Source organism: Notechis scutatus, chromosome 2 (genome assembly GCF_049901735.1).
Source record: "Notechis scutatus isolate UNSWTSFEM ecotype Mainland chromosome 2, rNotScu1.2, whole genome shotgun sequence".
NCBI classification, from domain to species: domain Eukaryota; kingdom Metazoa; phylum Chordata; class Lepidosauria; order Squamata; family Elapidae; genus Notechis; species Notechis scutatus.
The window spans coordinates 158,729,123-158,750,646 of NC_142010.1; the positions used below are offsets into that span (position 1 = coordinate 158,729,123).

The 21,524-nt window shown below is 40.3% G+C and overlaps 1 protein-coding gene across 4 annotated transcripts in view; it reads left to right on the forward strand.

The window, feature by feature from the left end:
- RGL3 (ral guanine nucleotide dissociation stimulator like 3) overlaps window positions 1-17,130 on the forward strand; it is a 39,297-nt gene extending 22,167 nt beyond the window's left edge. For all 4 annotated transcript variants that reach the window (XM_087957073.1, XM_026679598.2, XM_026679597.2 and 1 more), the window contains 7 exons: window positions 1,370-1,402; window positions 1,566-1,687; window positions 3,257-3,346; window positions 4,559-4,700; window positions 11,737-11,886; window positions 12,547-12,661; window positions 16,041-17,130. In XM_087957073.1, the coding sequence (XP_087813199.1) occupies window positions 1,370-1,402; window positions 1,566-1,687; window positions 3,257-3,346; window positions 4,559-4,700; window positions 11,737-11,886; window positions 12,547-12,661; window positions 16,041-16,624 (1,236 nt within the window). In that variant the 3' untranslated portion in view covers window positions 16,625-17,130. The remainder of the gene's footprint in view (window positions 1-1,369; window positions 1,403-1,565; window positions 1,688-3,256; window positions 3,347-4,558; window positions 4,701-11,736; window positions 11,887-12,546; window positions 12,662-16,040) is intronic.
- Window positions 17,131-21,524: the final 4,394 nt, after the last annotated feature.

Genomic DNA, 21,524 nt, shown 5'->3' on the forward strand with positions numbered 1-21,524 from the left:
TAAGCTAGAGAAAGGAGGTGTTGCATACAAAACATGTGGACTAAACTCTCAACACATCCTGCAACCCTACACCACAACTTAGAGGAAGAGATATGCCTTCTTAGTGAAAAAGGATGGGTGCATAAGAATAAATAAGAAAAAAAAAAACAAGCTTGAAAAATCAAACTTGAAAAAAAACAACTTAATTTTGCCTGCTTAAAAAATGCCAGGTTTAAACATGCAATTCAGTGACAAGACCACAAAAAAGGTTTAAAGTCATAAAGTGGGCTGTACCACTTCCAAATGGAGCAAAATTGTAATGTCATTTACTTCTTCTCCACAATATTAAAAACTCCATTTGGGAAATCCACATGAAAAGAAGCAAAGGACCTGGATTCAAAGTCTTCTGTCCCCCACCTGACTCTGGTGTTTTTCCTACTTGCAGATAAAAAGGTTATTTAGAGAAGCAGTCGAGAAAGCGGACCCATATTTACCTTCTGAAATGGAACAGTCCGTTTAGCTACTGGAAGTCTCCTGATCTATCATGTGCGGGTAACTCTGTAAACAAGCAGGAGCAGAAGCTGGTAAATGCTACCGTATCTGTATGAAACGCATGTCTGAGCTGCAGTTACAAAAGCCAAACTAAAGACCTGAGTTATTTCATTTTGAATTAAAGTAAATGTTTTTTGAGACACCAGACTAGTGTGCATTCACGTGCCTCCAACCCCCTTGCTTGCTGCAGAGCCAGATTGCAGCAAGCAAGGGATTGGAGGCACGTGAATGCACTCTAGTCTGGCCATTTTGGAACTGGTTCGCTGAACTCAACAAAAAATTAGGTATCTGTTTTGTCGAACCAGCTAAATCCCACCACTGATGCCAGTCCATTACTGAGTCAAATTCAAGTGATCTGTTACTATGTACAAGGCCCAATTCAATTTAGAAACTGAGTATCTGGTGGAGTACTGGTTCTCTTATGGACTTGCTGCCAGTTCACCTCTAGAGGACAATGTCCATTGAGAATGTGGTATTTGCTGGCCATTCATGTTGGCATGTGTGTATATGAGTTGGGAAGAACTTGTCAGTAGTTGCCAAGGGGCTGTTTTTGTCTTGTATCAGATGAAGTGTTTTCCAATTTATCATGTGTCCCAATACCTTGTTTACTCCTTAAAATATCATCAGATTCTTTCTTACTTTTCTGGCTGGCCTCAGTTGTCTAAACTCTCAGTCTGCTATTTGAATTTCTTTTGGCTAAAAATAAATGGGGGATGATTGAGCCTGAAACTTTGCACATAAAATGTTAGTGGGAGTTGGTTCAACTAACTGCTGCTTAAGTTCTGTCTCCATGGGCTGCTCACTGCCTTCATTTTCTTTTCTTTTTCCAATTCCACAGGGCCAGCTCATTAACTTTGAGAAGAGGCGCAAGGTAAATCAAAGTAGAAGAACTGGAGGGATATGGGTAGGAGCTAACATTTCCTAGTTTTGTGCTTAGCTCTGGGATGGGGAGGCATAATCCTGGTCACCAGGAGATTGGACAGGGGTGCAACTCCAGCAATAGTGACTCTGTCGTATGCACCCCTCTTCTTCAGGAAGCAGCAATCCTCTTCTGCATCTGTCATCTGCAACAGTCCTGTCAGGGATACAATTTTTGCCAGAATCCATCCTTCCACTTGGCCTTCCATCACCAGCGGCAGCTTTCTGAAGACCAGAGGTGGGAAGGTGATTTCTGCTGGGGATGGACAGAAAATTGTTTGGTGGGTGAAAGCATTAGACACTCCTAACACTGAGCGGTGGCTCAGTGGCTAAGACACTGAGCTTGTGTGTCAGAAAGGTCAGCAGTTTGGCAGTTCGAATCCCTAGAGCTAGAGTAACCAAGTGAGCTCCCATCACTTGTCCCAGCTTCTGCCAACCTAGCAGTTCGAAAGCACATAAAAATGCAAGTAGAAAAATAGGGACCACTTTGGTGGGAAGGTAACAGTGTTCGGTGCACCTTCGGCGCTTAGTCATGCTGGCCACATGACCACGGAGACGTCTTTGGACAATGCTGGCTCTTCGGCTTTGTAACGGAGATGAGCACCGCTCCCTAGAGCCAGAAATGACTAGCATGTATGTGCGAGGGGAACCTTTACCTTTACCTTTTAACAATTATATAATTCAGGTTGCACCTCTGGTTAGAGATTTTTAAATGGATAAATAATTGAAAATTTAAAGTGTGCTCACGACAACTTACCACTTTTTTACATGAGAAAAAAAATCAGTTTTCAGGTCCTTTATCAAAGACAATGCATAGTGAAGCAGCTATGTGTGCCCTTTCCCTGCTGAAAAAAATTCATCCAAATTGTTTTCTTCAAATATACTATCATTGAATCTTTATTGAATTAGTTCCTAAGTGCAGCTTATATAGCTATATCTATATATCAATCTATATATCTATATCTATCTATATATCTATATCTATAGCCATCTATCCATCCATCCATCCATCCATGTATCTGTTTCATCATTGCAGTGTTCAGAAGATAATGAGGGATGTTGAAATGATTCTTTTGTTGCTAGTTTCACAAATTCATTATATTTGTAAAGTTCAGTCATTCCTCTCCTTCCTGGCTACCAAAGTATCAGAGTGGTTGTCCACTACCAGGTTAGATTTAGCTCTCCTGCTTTTCATGACGTAGATCATTGTACAATCAAGGCAGGAGAAAGGAAGAAAGGAGGCTGTTGGCCCAGTTGTCTTTCCATATCTCTGTATTCGATATTGTTTTAATATAACTTGGAACATGCCAAATATGGTGTGAAACTAGCTTAGAGAAGCCCAGGTAGAGTCTTGGGGACAGACTAGCTCAATTGCTGCTGCAGTGAACTGATGGTAGAAGTTCCTCCTTGGAATGGTAACATGCTGAAAGTGGACAATAGCCAAGGCAGCAAAGGCATCTTACCCAAAGTGGATTCTCAGTCCTAAATCAGGACAATACCCTCTGGCAATGACTCAGAATAGACTCAAAACAGGCAAGATAGGGTTAGCAATGGGAGCAGTAAATATTACACTGGTATTTGCCAGCTAAAGGATGGGTGAACAGTATTGAGTAGAGGTGAAGGATCCAATGAGAGGATGGGGCAGGGCAGAGAATCAGAAAGGATTCTGGAAATTGATGAGTAAACAAGCAGTAAGGGGAGATAAGAGATAAGAGTTCAGGCCGTAAACCCCAAAGTGCCATGTGTATTCTCAGTCAACCATTGAAAAGATGTAACTACAGAATCTGTCTTCACTGTTCTCCTCCAGCTACTACATTTCTTGTATGATAGAGCCACCAGCTGACTCCTGTCCCAACTCACCAAAGCTGCATCGCAGTCTGACCAAACGATTTAGCTCGTAAGTTATCCCAGTAACTGGTAAGAGGTGATATTCTTGTTCCTTTCTATCTTCTGCCTTTTTACCTGCCACCCGATCCTTCCCTCCATGCTCCAGATAAGCACTCCATGTACCCTGTGGGATTTTTTGTTGTTGTTGCTCCTACAGTCTACTTTTGTCATGCTGACGGGAAGGGCAACCAAAACTGGGTTAATTTGGGTTTGGACAGATTAAACCACAGTGGAATTATAAATCAACAAATTAAGCTGTTTACTTCATGCTTTATTTGTGGGGTTTTCTGAAGCATCTGGCTGGCCATTATTAAAAATAGGGTGCTAAGCTATTCAGAGGGCAGGGCTGCACTTAAGGCTGATCTTATAAATATGGGGCACAATGTCACCCTCTTCATATACCATCAGATCCAGGTAACATAGGCCTCTGAAGATTTGCAAGAGGTCTGGGCTTTCCAGGTCAGACAATTCCTGGTTCAGAGTAAAATTCCCTAGTATATAATGTGAGAAGTCCTAGAACTCGGCTATTTGCAAGTTAAATTTTTCTAAGTATTAACCATAGTTTGGAAGAGGCAGTGCTTCTAAATTAAATTAAATTTCCTAAGAGGGAATTTTCAGAAGAAATGGGCTGTTGCAGAAATATAATGAATATGCAGAATGATTGAATATTTTAAATGTGTAACTGTACTAGCAGTATAAGTTTAGGTACTCATGAGAAGAGACATTCAGAAGTTTACTAATTTTGATTGGGCCCTTTGAATAAGGAGGCACTGTAAGTGGATTTGCAAGCTGGTAAAGTTTTTCAAATGATCAGCTGAATTATTTCTGGACCACATTCTATAAAGAGTGATGCAAGGTTGGTCTGAGAGTTAGAAAAATGATACTCAGAGCAAATGATGAGACCAAGACATAAATCCAGTGATGAATTACATGCCAAGGAATAACTTTGACTTCTGAAGTACAAAATCCACATTTCATTCCCAGATCTATGCTAGCCACTCATAAATGGTGTTGGGTTGCTCAGATACACATAGATGATTTATGCTCCTGGGTTGATACAGGGTGAGATCAGAGTATTATGGAGGGTTAAATAATGAGATCCATGTGAGGATATGCTGGGATCCTTTTGGTTTTATTTTAATGTGGAGAGAAATGAGAAATATGTGAAACTGCTCGCTTCCCTTAACTCTCTATCTGGCCCCCTTTCTCCTCTTCTCTACAGACTCCTCTTGAGCTCAGAACCTGCAAGTCCTTCTGGGTCTGAAAAGACTGGAACTATGCCACTGGGTTCTTCTAGTAGCCTTAACTCTGAAGATGGATCCAGTGTCCCTTCCTCCCCGACATGGGTATCTCCTGGGGTCAAGGTGACTTGTTTATTTTTATTTCTAACACTGTTTCTATGCTATCTTTCAAGTCTTGGGATTCTTGCAAAACAGAAATGGACACTTATGCAATTGGTGGATTACAATCACCATACAATACATGTGCTACAACTGGCTTTATAAGATCACTCTTTTTAAATTGCTATATTTTACTTTTTGTTGTTGGCAGTTTTATAAACAGCCTGGACAAGGTTACTTCAGGAAATTATCATCATAAGTATTATCAAAAACAGGATTTAAAAACCTGGTGTTATCATATTGTTGCCACAGAACGGAAGGGAAGACAATTTCAACAACAAATGCATAACCACTGGTTCCATTGAATTAATTAAAACCAAGAAGCTGGAAATATTAATGGGACCCGGCCCATTTTTTTTTCTTGAGAGAACATTCTGGATGCTGTTATTCCAAAGACCTTGTGTCTGTAGCAACATTACAAGGAATAACAGAACATGATAGAGATCTGGACTACTGATCTTGGACACAGCAAACAAGATTATGGTAAATGCAGGCATCATGAAGAAATTGGCCCAGAGAGTAATAGAAGGAAATGGATGTCATTCTTGCTAATAAATGCTATAAAGGATAATAAAGGAACATAAACATCAATTGTTTTTGCCATATTTTTTATTTTTTTATTGTTTTTTACAAACATCATTGTGTGAACAGTATGGCACCGGAGTATCTTACATTTTAAAACAAATATGACAATATTCTTCATATTTATTACAGTTGACAATTTTATAAAATTTGATATTAATACACATATTTTGTTAAATTGGAATCTTTCATTCTTTGATTATTCACTATTCAGTACCTTATTTTTGTATCAATCTCCATATTCTAAGTATCCCTCTTTTTACTACGAATAAAATATTATTAATTATATTTGTAGTGTTTAGCAGACTTATATAATTCTAATAATAATTGACCAATTTATATTGAATTATGATCTTCCATTATTTATCCCCTTTCCGTTTTTTAGTTATGCCACTATTATATTTTAAAAATATCCCCTTTCTAATCATAATTTGCAACTTATTTAATGCAAATAAAATAATATTCATCATATTTAGGTTTAACAAGCTATATAATTCTAATAATAGTACAATCGTATTTATTATAATTTCATTATTATCTTATTCAAAATTTCAATATGTTCTTTTTATATCAGCCAAATTCTACGTATGCTTCCTTTTCTTACAAATAGAATATTAATATTCATATATATTACATTCAACATTCTTATGTAGTTTAACTAATCATACACATATTTACATTAAATTGTATTCTTCAATTGTTTGATTATTCCATATAACATATTCAAAATTACCCTCATTAAAATTCTAAATTCTGTTATTAATTCACTTTATAATGTAAAAATATCTATTCCATTAATCCCCCTTCCTTGTGTGTCCAACCACACTTGGCCAATAAAGAATTCTATTCTATTCTATTCTATTCTATTCTATTCTATTCTATTCTATTCTATTCTATTCCATTCCATTCCATTCCATTCCTTTTTTATTATCCATCATCTCTCATTCACATTAAAGCTTTAATTATTTGTTTCTTAGCTTCTCTCCCATGTTCTTCTCTTGGATTTTTATCTCTATCTGCTACTTCTTGGCCCATTCTCTTATACATTTCTCCCTTCTCTACCCAGTTCCATTGTCTCATTTCCAAGTTCTCTACTCTTACCCCTGTCTCTCTCCCAAAGAAAACTCCCTGCAGTTCCAATTCCTGTTTAACTTCCCTTAAAATATTCTCCCGTTGATTTATATCATCAATCACCATTGTTTTTATTTTTATCTCCTTGTAATTTATTTTTGTTTGTTGTTTTGTCTGTTCTATTTTTCCAGCTGCTCTTTCGGTTAACTCCTCCTCTTCCTAGACATCCTGTTTTCTCTTTGTCATTTGTGTCTTGATTTCTGGCTCAGATAACGGATAATCAGAGTTGGAAGGGACCTTGTAGAACATCTAGTCCAACCCCCCCGTCCAAGCTGGAGACCCTACACCATTTCTGACAAATGGCAGTCTCTTCTTGAAAGTCTCATCTATGCTCTGTATTTTATTCAGAATCTTCTCACATCTTCTTGTCAAAATGTCCTTCAAATACTGGATTTCCGACTCAATTTCTTCCCAAATTCCACACATCTTTTTTTGTTTATTTTATTTCTTTTTGTCCAATAATCCACCAATCTTTTGTTCACACCAAAACCACTTCTCAAATAAATTCAGTGTCCAATGTCCAGGAGTCTTTGTATCCCTAAGTTAATCAGTCTGTTCTTCTAGATAACCCAAAGGTGGAACTTTCATAGATCCTCCTATTAATTCAATCTATATTGAAACTTTCAGGGGTCTTTTTAGTGATAATGTTTTTCTTATTCTCCCTTTTAAATCTCCCCAAACCAGGCCTTTCCAGGATTTTGAGAATATATTGTGCCTTCCTTTGACAGCAGGTGGCGATCTTACATCAGTTTTCACTTTATCTTGCCTTTCTTCTTGTTCAATTTTACTCTAATTCTCCAGATGTACTGTAGATATAATATTAGCCTTTTATGTAAATAGTTCCAGCATTTTACAATGCCTATCCAGAGCCAACATTTATCCAATTTAAAAGTCCAATTTTCTGTGTTTCTAGTAAATTTTCTGTTTTGTTCCTTTCCCTTCCATTTTAAAAATCTTAAGATTTTACTCACAGTGTTAGGTCACCCCCACTTTGAAGATAATTCTGAGTCTCTCTTTTTCGGGATTGCACTTTAAGTAAAAAGATTTTTTTTTCACCCAGTTCCAGACACTGTTCACCGGCTCTGCTCCAGCACATTTCCTGGATAAGCTGTCTCTGGCTGTGTGGCAGCCATGTTGACTGCCTCTTCTTCTCTCTGTGGCATAGAGAGCAAAGAAAGCCCTGGGGCTCTACAGGGGAGTTGCGTTCTCCCCTGGAACTTCACAGGATTCCCCTCTTTGACTTCACCGCCCCTCTAAGGTGGCTTTAGCTGCTTCCGGAACCCATGAACAAGGAGAAGTCAGCGCAGGGACAGAGAGCTCTGTTCCCTTGTGACTGGTATCACCGCGACGTCACTTCCCTCCATGAACATCAATTGTTGAAGTTGATATTACAATACGGAAACTACAGTACATGTTGTATCTCTATGTTTTTACTTCTCTGTTCGAAAACAAAGAAAAAAATTCTTCACTGCTATGGATTTGGTAACCTTTTTCAAGCTGGTGGCTTCCAAAAGTGTGAAAATATGATACTATCACTCCCAAAATGGGGGTGGAGGGATGTTGATTCAGATTTAGAGGTTGTATTTGTGTTGGGTTCCAAACTGGAAGAAGCTGCCTTAAAATAAGAAGGTTATTTTCTTTCTTTTCAGCAGTATAAAAACCTGGAATGTGTTCTAGAAAATTTGATGCAGATTGCATCAAATCTAGGATTAAGTCATCACCTTTTCCTTCATTTCTAGGATCAGTTGCAAATTATATGCACTGACACACCCAAGGAATGTCAGTGGGGAAGACTCCCTCCCCTTTGTTTCATTGGCTGATCTGTAGACAGGGTGGGATCTATTGCAGGAAGTAGGATTGCATTGGATACAGATTTATGGACTGAGTGTTGAGCCTGACTTATACTCACAGACTCACCACATAAGGGACTGGGTGGTGGGGTGTGATGCATGCAGGACTGAGAAGAAGATGCCACTGTTGGAGGAATGCTGAAGGGAGAGTAGCTGAAGCAGCAGGACCGATCCAGCAAACATCCACAGGTCCAGATGTTGGGTTTGTTTTCTGTTGGGGATTGGAGGAGGCCGAAGTAACTTGCATAGGGGGAGGGCTCCTGAGTGGGTGGACTGCCAGATGGGTGGTGTTTGGGGAAAAGACATAAAAGCAGCACTGGTAGGCAAAGCTCCCAGTGCTAGCTTTACATGTGACTCGCTATCTGCTGTTGCTGCTTTATTTGCAAACCAAGGTGGATTAAAAGAAACCCTGCATCTATGTGAGTGTTCTGAGTTCTTTCTTGTGTCTGCGGGAGTCAGCCAACGGCAGTTGGAGACTGAGAAAGACTTTGGAGGTATTCTAGTCCAATCCCTTGCCCAAGGTCTACCTTATTCCATCCCAGACAAATGTATGTCTAATCTTTTCTTGAAAACCTCCAATGATAGAGCACCCACAACTCCAGGAGGCAAGTTATTCAGTTGACTAATTGTTCTGTCAGGAAATTCCTCTTTCATTCTAGGTTGGAACTCTCTTTGATACGCTTCTTCCCATTGCTTTTTGTCTTGCCCTCAGGTGCTTTGGAGAATAAGTTGACCCCCCTCTTCTTTTGTAACAGCCCTTCAAGTACTTGAAGAGAGCTATCATATCTTCATTAAGCCATATCTTCATTGGGTTAAACATACCTAGTTTCCTTATGTTCATCATAAAAATTAACTTCCAGACCTCTTATTATGTTTGTGCTAATCTCTGCACTCTTTCAAGAGCCTTAGCATCATTTTTGTATCATAGTGACCAGAACTGGATGCAGTATTCCAAGTGTGGCCTCACTAGTGCAAAAGAAAGTGATGCTATCACTTCTCATGATCTTGATGCTATCCCTCTGTTGATACAGCATTGGCCTTTTTGGCCCTGCAGCAAGGTGTTCGCTCTTACTTAAGTGGTGGTCCACCTAGGTCCTTCTCACAGCAATAGCAATAGCACTTAGACTTATATACTGCTTCACGGTGCTTCACAGCCCTCTCTAAGCGGTTTACAGAGTCAGCACATTGCCCCCAACAATCTGGGTCCTCATTTTACTAGTCTCGGAAGGATAGAAAGCTGAGTCAACCTTGAGCCTGGTGGGATTTGAACTGTCAAATTGCAGGCAGCCGGCAGGCAGCAGAAGTAGCCTGCACTGCACCACTACTGTTGAACCAGGTACTGTCTATTCTCTACTGGCACATTAGGTTTTTCCTGCCAAAGTGCAAGACCTTAGTCACTTGCTGAATACTTATTTCACAGCCTGCAGTTTTTTATTTATTTATTTGATTTGATTTGTCAATTGCTTACAAGATAATAGGTATAAATATAAACATAGTTATGAATACATGGATACATATAAGAAAATAAAAGAAACAATAGGACAGGGACGGTAGGTAGCAATAAACCACCTATTTCTTAGAACAATTGATTGTGAGAAGTTACAACTTTCTTTGTGTCTGGTGAGGGTGCCAAATTAGCATGGCACCTTCAAGCAATGTACCTTCTAAGCCAGAGAAGCAGATGCAGAAGTCATGATGCCTTCTGAGGCTTGTCCAGGGCAAACCTGGAGTGGGCTGGTGGCCTGGGGGGGACAGTAGTTTTTGAATAAAGTACATAACACACTTTACATTTGTAAGCTCCCAAAATTATAAAACAGATTCCGATGTTAAATAATGTTTATTAAACCAGAAATAGAATTGTACATAAAATATACATAGCAAAACAATGTTAAAAATAACTTAAATAGGAAATCTCAGTTTATGTTATCTTTTAAAATCAATTTAATCCCTGATTTATTATTTTTGCTATTAGTATGAACTATTGCCTCCTCCTTAGTTTTCCCCTCAACTTCACTTCTTCTTTGCCTCTGCCCCATTACTTCTTTGGCTTGTAGGCTAGTAGAAGGCTTCAACTTAGCATCTAGTTCCCCAGAAACAAGCCTCCCTTCTCCCTCCCTCCCTGCCCTCCCATGCTTACTACTTTCCAAAAACATCAACCTTGACAGACAGCAGGAAACCAAGTCTCATGTAGGATCATGTGTTGGGTAATGGGTAGCCACGTTCACTCCTTAGATGAAATATTTCCTTTAAGATTGATATGTTTAATGTAACACTGTTTATAGAAACTAGAAACTAGAAGATGCTATGGAAGCAAAATCTATGCTATCCTCATTAAGCACGTGGGTGTAGGCTATAATTATATTCATAATTCAAAATATTATTCATATCATTAGGATAAGTCTAAGCAACAATGTTGCTCTTGAAACTTATATCGATTGCCAGGAAGGATCAACAGTCAATCTACCTGCGCATATGCACACATGTACTCTGTTCATGCCTTCATCCATATTTTCTTTCTCCCCTTTCTCCCCAAGCCCAGTTCAAATAAGGTGGCTTGGGTGCTGAGGATTGAGTGCATTTACTGGCAGCTGTCATTCACATTGATTGGCTGCCCTCTGCAAAAAGTGAGTGGAGCTTGCATTTCTCCAAAGGTGGCATCTTTTGTGACTGAGGAGTTACTGTGCCCACTGGGTTGCAAGTATTCAAGTATTAGGTATCCATATCCTACTTCACTTACCAACATGGGTGTTTGCCATAATGGGTGAGAATTTTCCACTGCCTTCTATATAGAACAGACAGGTTAAGTTTCTACCCAGAAGATTACATGGATGACAATCTGATACTGTGTTGGGAAATATTGGTCATTTACAAACACTATTTGGAAACCATTTAAATCTTCCTAGTAATTTTTTCTACCAAATGTGATCAATCAGTTCTCTAATTCCTAGAATGAATTTAAATTATTTTAACTGCCAAATTTAGACGTATGTATGCATTCCTTAGCTCTCCCACTCATTTCTCAATCTTGGCAATTTACAGGCATGTAGACTTTAACTCCCAGAAACCCACAGCCAGCATGGCTGTTGATGAGAACTTTAGGAGTTAAACACACCTGAAATAAGTGCCAAGATTGAGAAACTTTGCTCTAGATACTTTGGTTCACTTTTTTTCTAGATCATTTATTTTGTGATATTTATTTTTCACTTTCTCTATTTACAACTTCCATGTACAGAAAATAAACCTGGGGAAATCCTGAATTCTGGGATGTGCTTTACTTTAGATTCTGATACTCCGTTTAGGGTCTCAAAATACACCATTTGTTCCCCCAACATCATAGATTATAGTTTGCATACACAAAAGTCTCTTGTGGCACATCAAAAAGTATGCCACTTTTAAAAGACATGATATTTCACTTTTGATCATTTTCATCTGCTTAGGATCCACCTGTAACTCAGTGGAAAACCTGCCCTCTGCCTGAGCAGCCTGTGCCACCTTCCATCTCGAAACAGGGAGAAACAGAATCCCGCGTTGTCCGTGTCCATATGAACAATATCTGTGGAAATGGAAACCTTTATCGCAGCATTCTGGTAAGTTACCAAGAGAGGGCAGTATTGTGGAAGGGAAGCCACGAGTTCTGAATTGCAGGAAATACCTGGGGCAGGTTTAATAAGGACATGACTGGAAAGCAGGCTGAAAGATTGCACATGATTAAAGTGATGAGGGTTCTCTGATTGCACCAGAAGGGTGAAGAGAATCAGGAAATCCAAGCGTTAACAGGTTCTGTACATGGAAGCTGTGAACTAAGAAAGTGAAGAATAAATCTCACCAAATAAGTAATTAGAACAAAAATGAACAAAGTATCTAGAGCAAAGTTTCTCAATCTTGGCAGTTTTCAGGTATGTGAACTTCCAACTCCTGAAGTTCTCATCAACAGCTATGCCGGCTGTGGGTTTCTAGGAGTTAACGTCTACATGCCTGTAAATTGCCAAGATTGAGAAATGAGTGGGAAAGAAGAGAGCTAAGCAAATCTATACATACCTCTGAAACTTTGAGCATTTGGAAATATTGAGAATGGGCAATTCAGAGCCCAAAATGTCTTCACTGAGACCACTTTTCTATTTGGTCGGTAATGTGCCATTTATATGTGTTGTTTTATCCTTTAACAATGTTTTACACTGTGTTGTCACATAGCTGGATCTATCAGACTCAACTGTGGTTACCTATAAGTGGATGAATTCTCCCTACAGATCACTAGCCAGGATAAGACCACAGCTGTGGTACAGCGGGCTTTGCAGAAACACAAACTGGAAGAGGACTCACCATGCAACTACCAACTTCTGCAACTTCTGGGGGATGGTCAAGGTAAGAATCCCAGAATCCTAGAAGAGATCATAATCTTGGCAGCTATAGGCCAGCAAAACAGTGGTGCAGCTCGTGATTGGCAGGGGCAGCCCTAAAGGACTCAGATGCCTATACACCAACTCAAAGTTTAGAGAACAAGCAGGGAGTGCTTGAAGTATTAGTACATGAGGGCAGGTGTGTTATAATTGCCATTACTGAAACTTGGTGGGATGAAACTCACAACTGGAATGTACTATTGGAAGGATATAAACTGGACAAAGAAACAGATTCCGTTAGAGGAGGTGGAACTGCATTATAACAGAATACAGAATAACAGAGTTGGAGGAGACCTTGGAAGTCTTCCTGCTCAGGCAGGAAATCCTATACCCGTGATGGCGAACCTATGGCACATGTGCCAGAGGTAGCATGTAGAGCGCTCTCTGTGGGCACGCGAGCCGTCGCCCCAGCTCAGCTGTGCTGTACATGCGCGCGCATGCCTCCCGCCAGCTAGCTGGTCTTCAGGTTTCTTCCATGCATGCGTGAGGGGAGGGGTGCATGCATGGAGGATGCGTGCGCATTCATGGGGACACGCATGCGTGGGGGATGCACAGAAATGTGCAGGGAGCACATGCACAGGGGAGGTGTGGTGTATGCACGGGGGACATGCACGTATTGCATTTTGGGGGTGCACATGCATGCGCTTTGGGCACTTGGTGCTGAAAAAGTTAGCCATCACTGCCATTCAGACAAATGGTCGTCCAATCTCTTCTTAAAAACCTCCAGTGTTGGAGCATCCATAACTTCTAGAGGCAAATCGTTCCACTGATTAATTGTTCTAACTGTCAGGAAATTTCTCCTTAGTTCTGGGTTGCTTCTCTCCTTGATCCATTGCTTCTTGTCCTGGCTTCAGGTGCTCTGGAGAATAGTCTGACTTCCTCAACCTATTATTACATATATGTAAGAGATCACTACATCTCTACAGAAATGCTAAAACCAGGGATGAAAGCCTCCTAGAATGCAGTTAATATGAAAGAAAAAATGAATGATATTGCCATTAGTATATACTACAGGCCAGTCAACCAAGCAGAAGAAATAGTTAACTGCTAAGGGATATAGTGGCTCAGTGGCTCAGTGCTGAGCTTGTCAATCAGAAAGGTCGACAATTCAGCAGTTCGAATCCCTAGTGAGCTCCTCTTACTTGTCCCAGCTTCTGCCTAGCAGCTTGAAAGCATGTAAAAATGCAAGTAAAAAAAATATGGACCACCTCGGTGGGAAGGTAACAGCATTCTGTGCACCTTCGGCGTTTAGTCATGCAGACCACATGACCACGGAATCGTCATCAGACAGTACTAGCTCTTTGGTTTAGAAACGGAGATGAGCACTGCCCCCTAGAGTCGGGAACGACTAGCACGTATGTGTGAGGGGAACCTTTACCTTTACCTAATCAGTTAACAAATGTATATAGGAAACACACAACAATAGTAATGGGCCTTTAACCAGGGGTGGGATCAGACCGGTGTAACTACCGGTTCGGTGATTTACGATTTGTGCGCGTGTTAATCATGGTCAGCTTGCTGCCTGGACAGCTGAGCAGCGCTGCACACGGGTGCACAGCGGTTGAAAAAGCACTTTTTCCCTGCTTTTTCAACCGCAACTGTGCCGCGCAAAGCAGCTGCGGTTGAAAAACCAGGAAATAAAGGTCAGGTAAGAACTCAGGCGGGTGGGTGGGCCAAAACAGCAGCAGACATAGAATCCGTTCTATGTCTGCTGCTCTTCAGAGCTACCAGTTCTACAGAGCCAGAGAGAACCGGTAGAATCCCACTTACCGGCTTACCGGAACCGGTAGAATCCCACAAACTCTACTGTCAGGTTCCTGACCAACCTAGCTATCAACTTTGTCATTCAAAAGGTAGAGGAAGGAATTAGAGGGACAGCGATACAGCTATACAGGACCAAATTTTACTAATAAAGAACAAATGATAGAGGGGGTTGAAGTTGCAGGAACTTTGGGCAAGAGTGACCATGTCATATTAGAGTTCAACACAAGGAAGACATAAGCAATAGAACATAATCAAACCAGTATCTGATACTTACTGTATAAAACCAGTATAAAAAATGGAAAAAGGGACACCTAACTAGAGCAGAATACCAGCAAATAGCCTGAATCGGCAAAGATGAAGTCAGGAAAGCTAAAACTCAGAATGAACTAAGACTTGCAACAAATGACAACAACAACAACAACAATGCTTTCAACATATTAAAAAAACCAATAAAAAAGTCAAAGAAACAATTGGTCCACTAGTATGAGAAGATAGCAAGGAAGTAACAGGTAGCAGGAAGAAAGCACAGCTGCTTAATTATTTCTGTGCATCTATCTTCAGACACCAAAAGAAAAAATAGCCCAAAAGACAGACTAGGAATTCAAATTAAAGCAGGCAAGAAAATGGTAAGAGAACATCTGTCCACTCTAGATGAGTTCAAATCACCAGAACCTGACAGATTACCTTCCAGAGTTCTGAAGGAATTGGCAGATGTGATCTCGGAGCCATTGAATCATCTTTCAAAGATCTTGGAGCACAGGATTTTTAAAAGATATGTACAGAAAATTAGATGTAAGTACATTAAAGTAATTAATTAGATATAATTAAATTAGATTATTAGATGAAACTTGGCTCAATAGCAGTAACTGCAAGAGGGATCTTGAAGTCCTAATGGACAATCACCTAAATATGAGTCAACAGTGTGTTGCAGCCGCCAAAAAAGCCAATGCAATCTTAGGCTGCATTAATAGAGGGATAGACTCAAGATCACGTGAAGTGTTAGTACCACTTTATAATGCCTTGGTAAAACCACACTTGGAATGCTGCATTCAGTTTTGGTCATCACAATATAAAAAAATATGTTTTAGAGGGGTTAGAGGGTAACATATAAAGAATTGTTACAGGAATTGGGTTTGTCTAGTTTAGTGAAAAAAAGGATTAGGGGTGACATTATAGCAGTGTTCCAATATTTGAGGGGTTGCCACAGAGAAGATGGTGGGGGGGATCAAACTATTTTCCAAAATACCAGAAGTCAAGACAAGGAGTAATGGGTGTAAACTAATCAAGAAGAGAACCAATCTAGAACTAAGGAGAAATTTCCTGACAGTGAGAACAATTAACCAGTGGTATGTCTCGCCTTCAGAAGTTGTGGGAGCGCCATCACTGGAGGCTTTTAAAAAGAGACTGGACAGCCATTTGCCTGACATGGTATAGGGTCTCCTGCTTGAGCAGAGGGTTGGACTAGAAGATCTCCAAGATCCCTTTCAACTCTGTTATTCTGTTAAGATAGGAGGGGAGATGCTGGAAATCTTGCTCACATTCTCTCATTCTTTGTGTTTTGTTCTTTTTCTCCCCCAAAGAGCTGCTGATTCCTGACAGTGCAAATGTTTTCTATGCCATGAATCCTGCTGAACCCCATGACTTCTTCCTGCTCCAGAAAAAGGGAATCACCAGCGAACCACACTTGAGGATAAAGCCTGGGAGCAAAGCTGCTCTTTTCCACATTCCCTCTCTCAAAGATTTTAGCACCGGTGCCCTTGCTGCCAATTCATGCTTCATATTTTCACATAGTGCACCAAATAGCCCAGTTTCCCCTTCTCCATCACTTCCTGCTGAGGATCCACACTTTAGATCATGTCTTTCAACACACCCATTTCCAGCTCCTTCCTCCTGGTTCCTGAAAAATCAGTCAGCAATAGCCACCCCTGATTCTCCTCCTCCCTGTCTGTCTCTTCCTCAGCACCCACTTCCCTTGGAAACCAGGAGCCCAGTTCCCCCTCATATTGTGCAGAAATGGCTGGCACCTCCTTCTGTGCCTCAATCACCTTCTTATGCCTCCAAGAAGACATCATTTTGGCCAGAGTCTCCACCAACTTCTCCTCTAGAAATCCAGCACAATCAAGGGTTGAACAGCATAGGAACAGATCTTCAAAGCCAGAGATAGCTTGTCTGATTATAACACATGCAAGAAGCTAAGGAACCGAAGAACCCATGAAAGATTGTAATTATTCTGAACGGGTCATCTGTGGGATCCTGCTTTGTCTACTCCTGGGACATCTACAGCCATACTTCCAAAAGATCATCAATTCGAAAAAGATGACTTTTGCCATCTGTGGTAACAAGTAGCAATTTGAGAAGTCCCCAAATGATATTGCCTGGTTGCTTCAAAAAACTGAGCTAGTCTTTGGTTTTAAGGGAAAGTAATGTTCACATATTCATGACCTCCAAAATTTAATAGTGTAGTCAAGGGCAGACCTGTGTAGATAGATGTTCTGTGAAAGCATACATTTTTTACATGATTCTGTAATATTTCCCATTTTCATTGCTTGTAGAAATATAATATGGAGTCCACACAATCTATCCCAGCTTTGCTGAAGAGACCCACCAAACCCCAAACACAGTGGTAGGCAGGTATGACAAGCTTCAATAAACCTGTGCTGCACCTTTTAAGCCTTCTTCCTTCCTGCTCTCCAGATATTTCAGTTACTGTGAGAATGTACACGTTTCATATAGCAGTACTGTAAGGACCAGCCTCTTCCTCCCCCTCTTCAAAATATAAGTATGAACTCTTGAAAACTTTGTATTTCAAAAGGAATCTTTTTATTGAAGAGGGGTAAAGCAGGTCAAAATTCAAAGTCCGGGGTCCCTCAGGGCATGCAACTAAGATAAAGAGAATTAGAACCCCTCCCCTCAGTCCGATGTGGATTCCACCAATCCACAGGTGTGAACGTTATTATCCCACCGTCTCTGAGAAAGCAATTAAGGAAAGGTTCCCAGGAGTTATCTTCTGATGCTGCAATCTACATGGCCCTTCTCCCCTTAAATCCCTCAAAGAGGTGAGATTTTTCCAGACATCTGGGACACCAGGCAATGGTTATAAATCGTGTAAAAGCAGGGGTGGGATTCTACCAGTTCGGACCAGTTCTATAGAACCAGTTGTTATGATTCTGTGCAGTTTGGAGAACTGGCAAATTGTGCACCTGGCTGGCCCTGCCCCTCTCTGCCCACCCCCCCTCTTTTCCCAGTCAGTCCTTATCATGCATGGGCAACATTGCACGCATGCCCGACATTGCTGACTCTGTTCTTCCCTGCCCAGTCACTCCTTAAGGTATTTCTTTTTTTCCCCTCCTGACGATCAGCTGTTTCTATGATCAGCTGTGGCGGGATTCCCCTCGCTTACTTACTGCTTCACCCAGGAGACTTACCTGAGGCACAGAAAGGCAAAAAATGGAGGGGGGTGCAGCACACACCCCCTCATTTTTTTCCTTCCTGGGCCCAAGGGAAGCTTTCCTGGAAGCAAAAACGCCCCCCCAAGAGGCATCCCTGAGGCCCAGGAGGCCCCAAAATGAAGCATAGGGGGAATGCTGCATGCCCCTTCAGGCTCCGTTTTTTTTTTCTTCCTGTGCCCCAGGGAAGCCTTCTGGGAGCAAAAATGCCCTCCCCAGGAGGTTTCCCTGAGGCCCAGAAGGCCCAAAAAATGGGGAGGTGTTTTGCTGCAAAAAAGCCACACCCACCCAGTCACATGACCATGCCTACCTAGTCACTCCCACATAACCGGTTGTTACAAAATTTGAATCCCGTCCCTGTGTAAAAGATTATACAAAGCCAATGTAAGAAATAAGGTATTTAGGATACGTGGAGAGGAAAATAATTAAATGTATCAAATCCAACCCCCCTCCCCTTTTCTTCCATGGAAGAATGGCAGATACACAGATCTGACAAGTACAAATCTTCTTTTAATTAAATTAATCAAGGTTCTCTGAATATCCAGAAAATGCCAGAAAATTATTTAGTGCTGCTTGCTCAATTCTATCACAGTTCTCAGTAATGGGTTGGAATAACTCTATGAACAAGATGCATGAGGCAGCTAATATAAGAACCAAGCAGTAATCCATAAAAGTGCTAAGGCAAGCCTGCCCAACTCCCTTGAGGCTTTGAAGATACCACCCCCATAGGTGTAATTCAATCATTTAACTCATTCCCTGATTCAACAACAACAACAAAAGGATTACCTGTAGGCCTCAAAACAACAACTGTTATTCTTGCTGTCTTAAACTTAAATGTGTCAGGTCAAGAAACCAAAAAAGAAAGACACATGGTGGGTCTTCCAAACAGATTTCTTTATTGTTCCACACAAGACAGAATCGTGCCAAACTGAATCATCCTACTATTTACATCCAGCATATACTATAAGAACTAATAGGGAGGAGCTGTTGTCAACCTCTTTCTCTCACCCTCTTTCTCTCTAGCTGGACAGAGCTGCCTCTTATTCCTCTGAAATGTACCCCCTCCCTCCTGGGAATCCAGCCTTCTACATTCCATCACAGCCGGGAAGCACAATTTGGAGATCCCCAAAGGTTCACCTGTTACCTTGTGATCTATCATCCAGGCCGAAGCAGCAACTTTAACATGTCATACATAGCTGTTAGATTCTTTTCCTTTGTTGATGCTTGAGACTTTACACTTGAAATGCATGTTGCTCTGTGGTCTAGAGAGAATTTCCCTCTCCCACAAGTTATCTGGCAGGCTCTACATTCTCTGTTCTTGCTACTCACTTCCTAAAGCAAAAAGTGCTTTCATTTCGTTTTCAGACGAAGGGAAAATAAGCTAAATTTTCACTCAGAGAACAGTGTGAAATTTTATGTATCTTACAAATTTTATTTTCTGGAGGTCGGAGCTGGTATCTCAGCGGTACGACGTGCGATCTTGAACCTCCAAGATCGCCGCCGATATCTCAGCTGCTGGACAGTCCTGTTGGACCTAAACCATCCCATAGAGACGGTGACAGAGAAGGGCACATCCTGTCGATCTCAGGGACACAGCAAAGTCCCTGGTATATCCAGGAGAAGCCCTTTTTTGGGGTGGCGGAGAGGCAGCCAATGAAGCTGCTGAAGCTGGGACAGCCCTGGAACAGAAGAAAAGCTGAAAAGAAAGTGTGTCAGTTTGGTGAGATAAATTTCTACTTTCTATTTTTTTGGAAAGAACACCCTAAAAGACTTAAAGTGTAATTAAAAGTGAAGATAAAAGAGGTTAAGTGGCAAGATTAAGCTTAAATTAAATGGAAGGTTTTTTTTTCTTTTTTGTTGAAACCTGGAATTTGGTAAAAGCTTCTCAACTTTAAGCTGGACTGGTCTTTTTCTCTAATTTTTCATTTTTTCTAACCTCTTTGAAAGTCTCTTGATTAGGAATTTTTTTTTTGCTTTAGTTTTTTCATTTGAGGTCTATTTTTTTCTTTTTCTCTAATGACTTTACTTTTTTTATCTATTCCTGGCTTTGGATATACAAGGGGAAGTGAAAGTGAAGGGAATTAAGTAACACTGCCATCTAGAGGCCTGGATACATTGTTTTCTTTTTTGCTTGTTTATACATTGGAGTTACATTCAACGACTCTGAGCTTTTTACTGAAAAGATAGTGGGATGAGCATGGCAGATTGTTTATACAGGTGCTCCTCTGCAAAACTATTGATAGCTGGAGTCTGGAGTTTAAATTGAAAGAAAGAAGATTGAAATGTCCTTGAAAAGAGAACTGATTCATTAAAGAGCCTTAGACATTTAGTGGCAGTGGTTTACTTTCTGACAGAACTGTTTGTTATCCTCCTTTTTTTTACTTCCCCTCCAGCTGGATTTTTATGTTTGGACTTTAGCCTTTTGGCTCAGGAATTAGAGTATATTTTTCCCCCTCCTCTTCTTTTGTTTTAATTTTTTTTTTATTAAGGAAAATACATAGATTTCTATTTTTTAAATTTCCTTTAAAAAAATTTTTTTTTATTCTACACCCTTTGTATTTTTTCTTATAATTGGAACCAAGTGGATAAAGGTATACAAGTGCCTGAAGATTTTTTCCCCTTCCCTTTTTTTTATTTTTAATTTTCATTGGGGTGGCAGTTGTCTGCTCTTGTTTCTTCTTTTGTTTTTCTCTTTTTATCAAGCACTACAAGATGAGTAGAAAGACAGCAGCCTCAGCCTCCTCAATACCAATTTCTTCCTCTTCACCAGATACGAGCAAAAACAAACAATATTGAAAAGAGAATGGAAAATATTGAGCAAAGAACTGAAAAGACAGATGAGAAAGTTGAGAATATCCAACAGATGATGATGAAATATGAGGATAGATTCAAGAAAATTGAAGAACAAGACGTACAAAGAGATAAGAAAATTGGAGATCTTGATACTCGATTGAGTGAAGTTGAAAGAGACAAGAGCAGATCATTGGGATGGGAAATTGACAGGTCAGAATTTTATCTTAGATTCCAAAATATAGAAGAAGAAAAGGGCGAAAACCTTGCTGAAATAATAACAGAAATCTTGGCAGAAGCATTAGAAATAACTAAAGAGAAGATGATGGATGGAATGGATGAAGTGTTCCGTGTCTATACAAGATACGCAATGAAAAATAAATTACCAAGAGAAGTTCATATTAGATTCACTAAGAAAACTGTTAAAACACAGATACTGTAGGCGGCAAGAGAGAAAATGTTAAAGTATAAAGATAAAGAAATTGTGGTACTGAAGCAAGTACCGAGAAGAGTGAGAGAGATGAGAAGAGAATACCTATTTTTGACTAAAGAGTTACTTAAGAGAGGAGTAAACTACAGATGGTTGATACCAGAAGGTCTCATGTTCACCTGGCAGGAACAAAGACACAGAATTGACACAGTTGAAAAAGCTGAGCTATTCTATCTAGAATATTTTAGAGGAAAAGAGGAAGATACAAGAAAAGAAGAGTCACTAATCAAATTCCAAGAGGAGTGTATAACAGCAATTGAAAAAGAAGAAGGAGCTGTAGGTGGTGTACCCAGAGAGCAATGAGAACCAAGATCTACTAAAGCAACAAATCCTTCTTA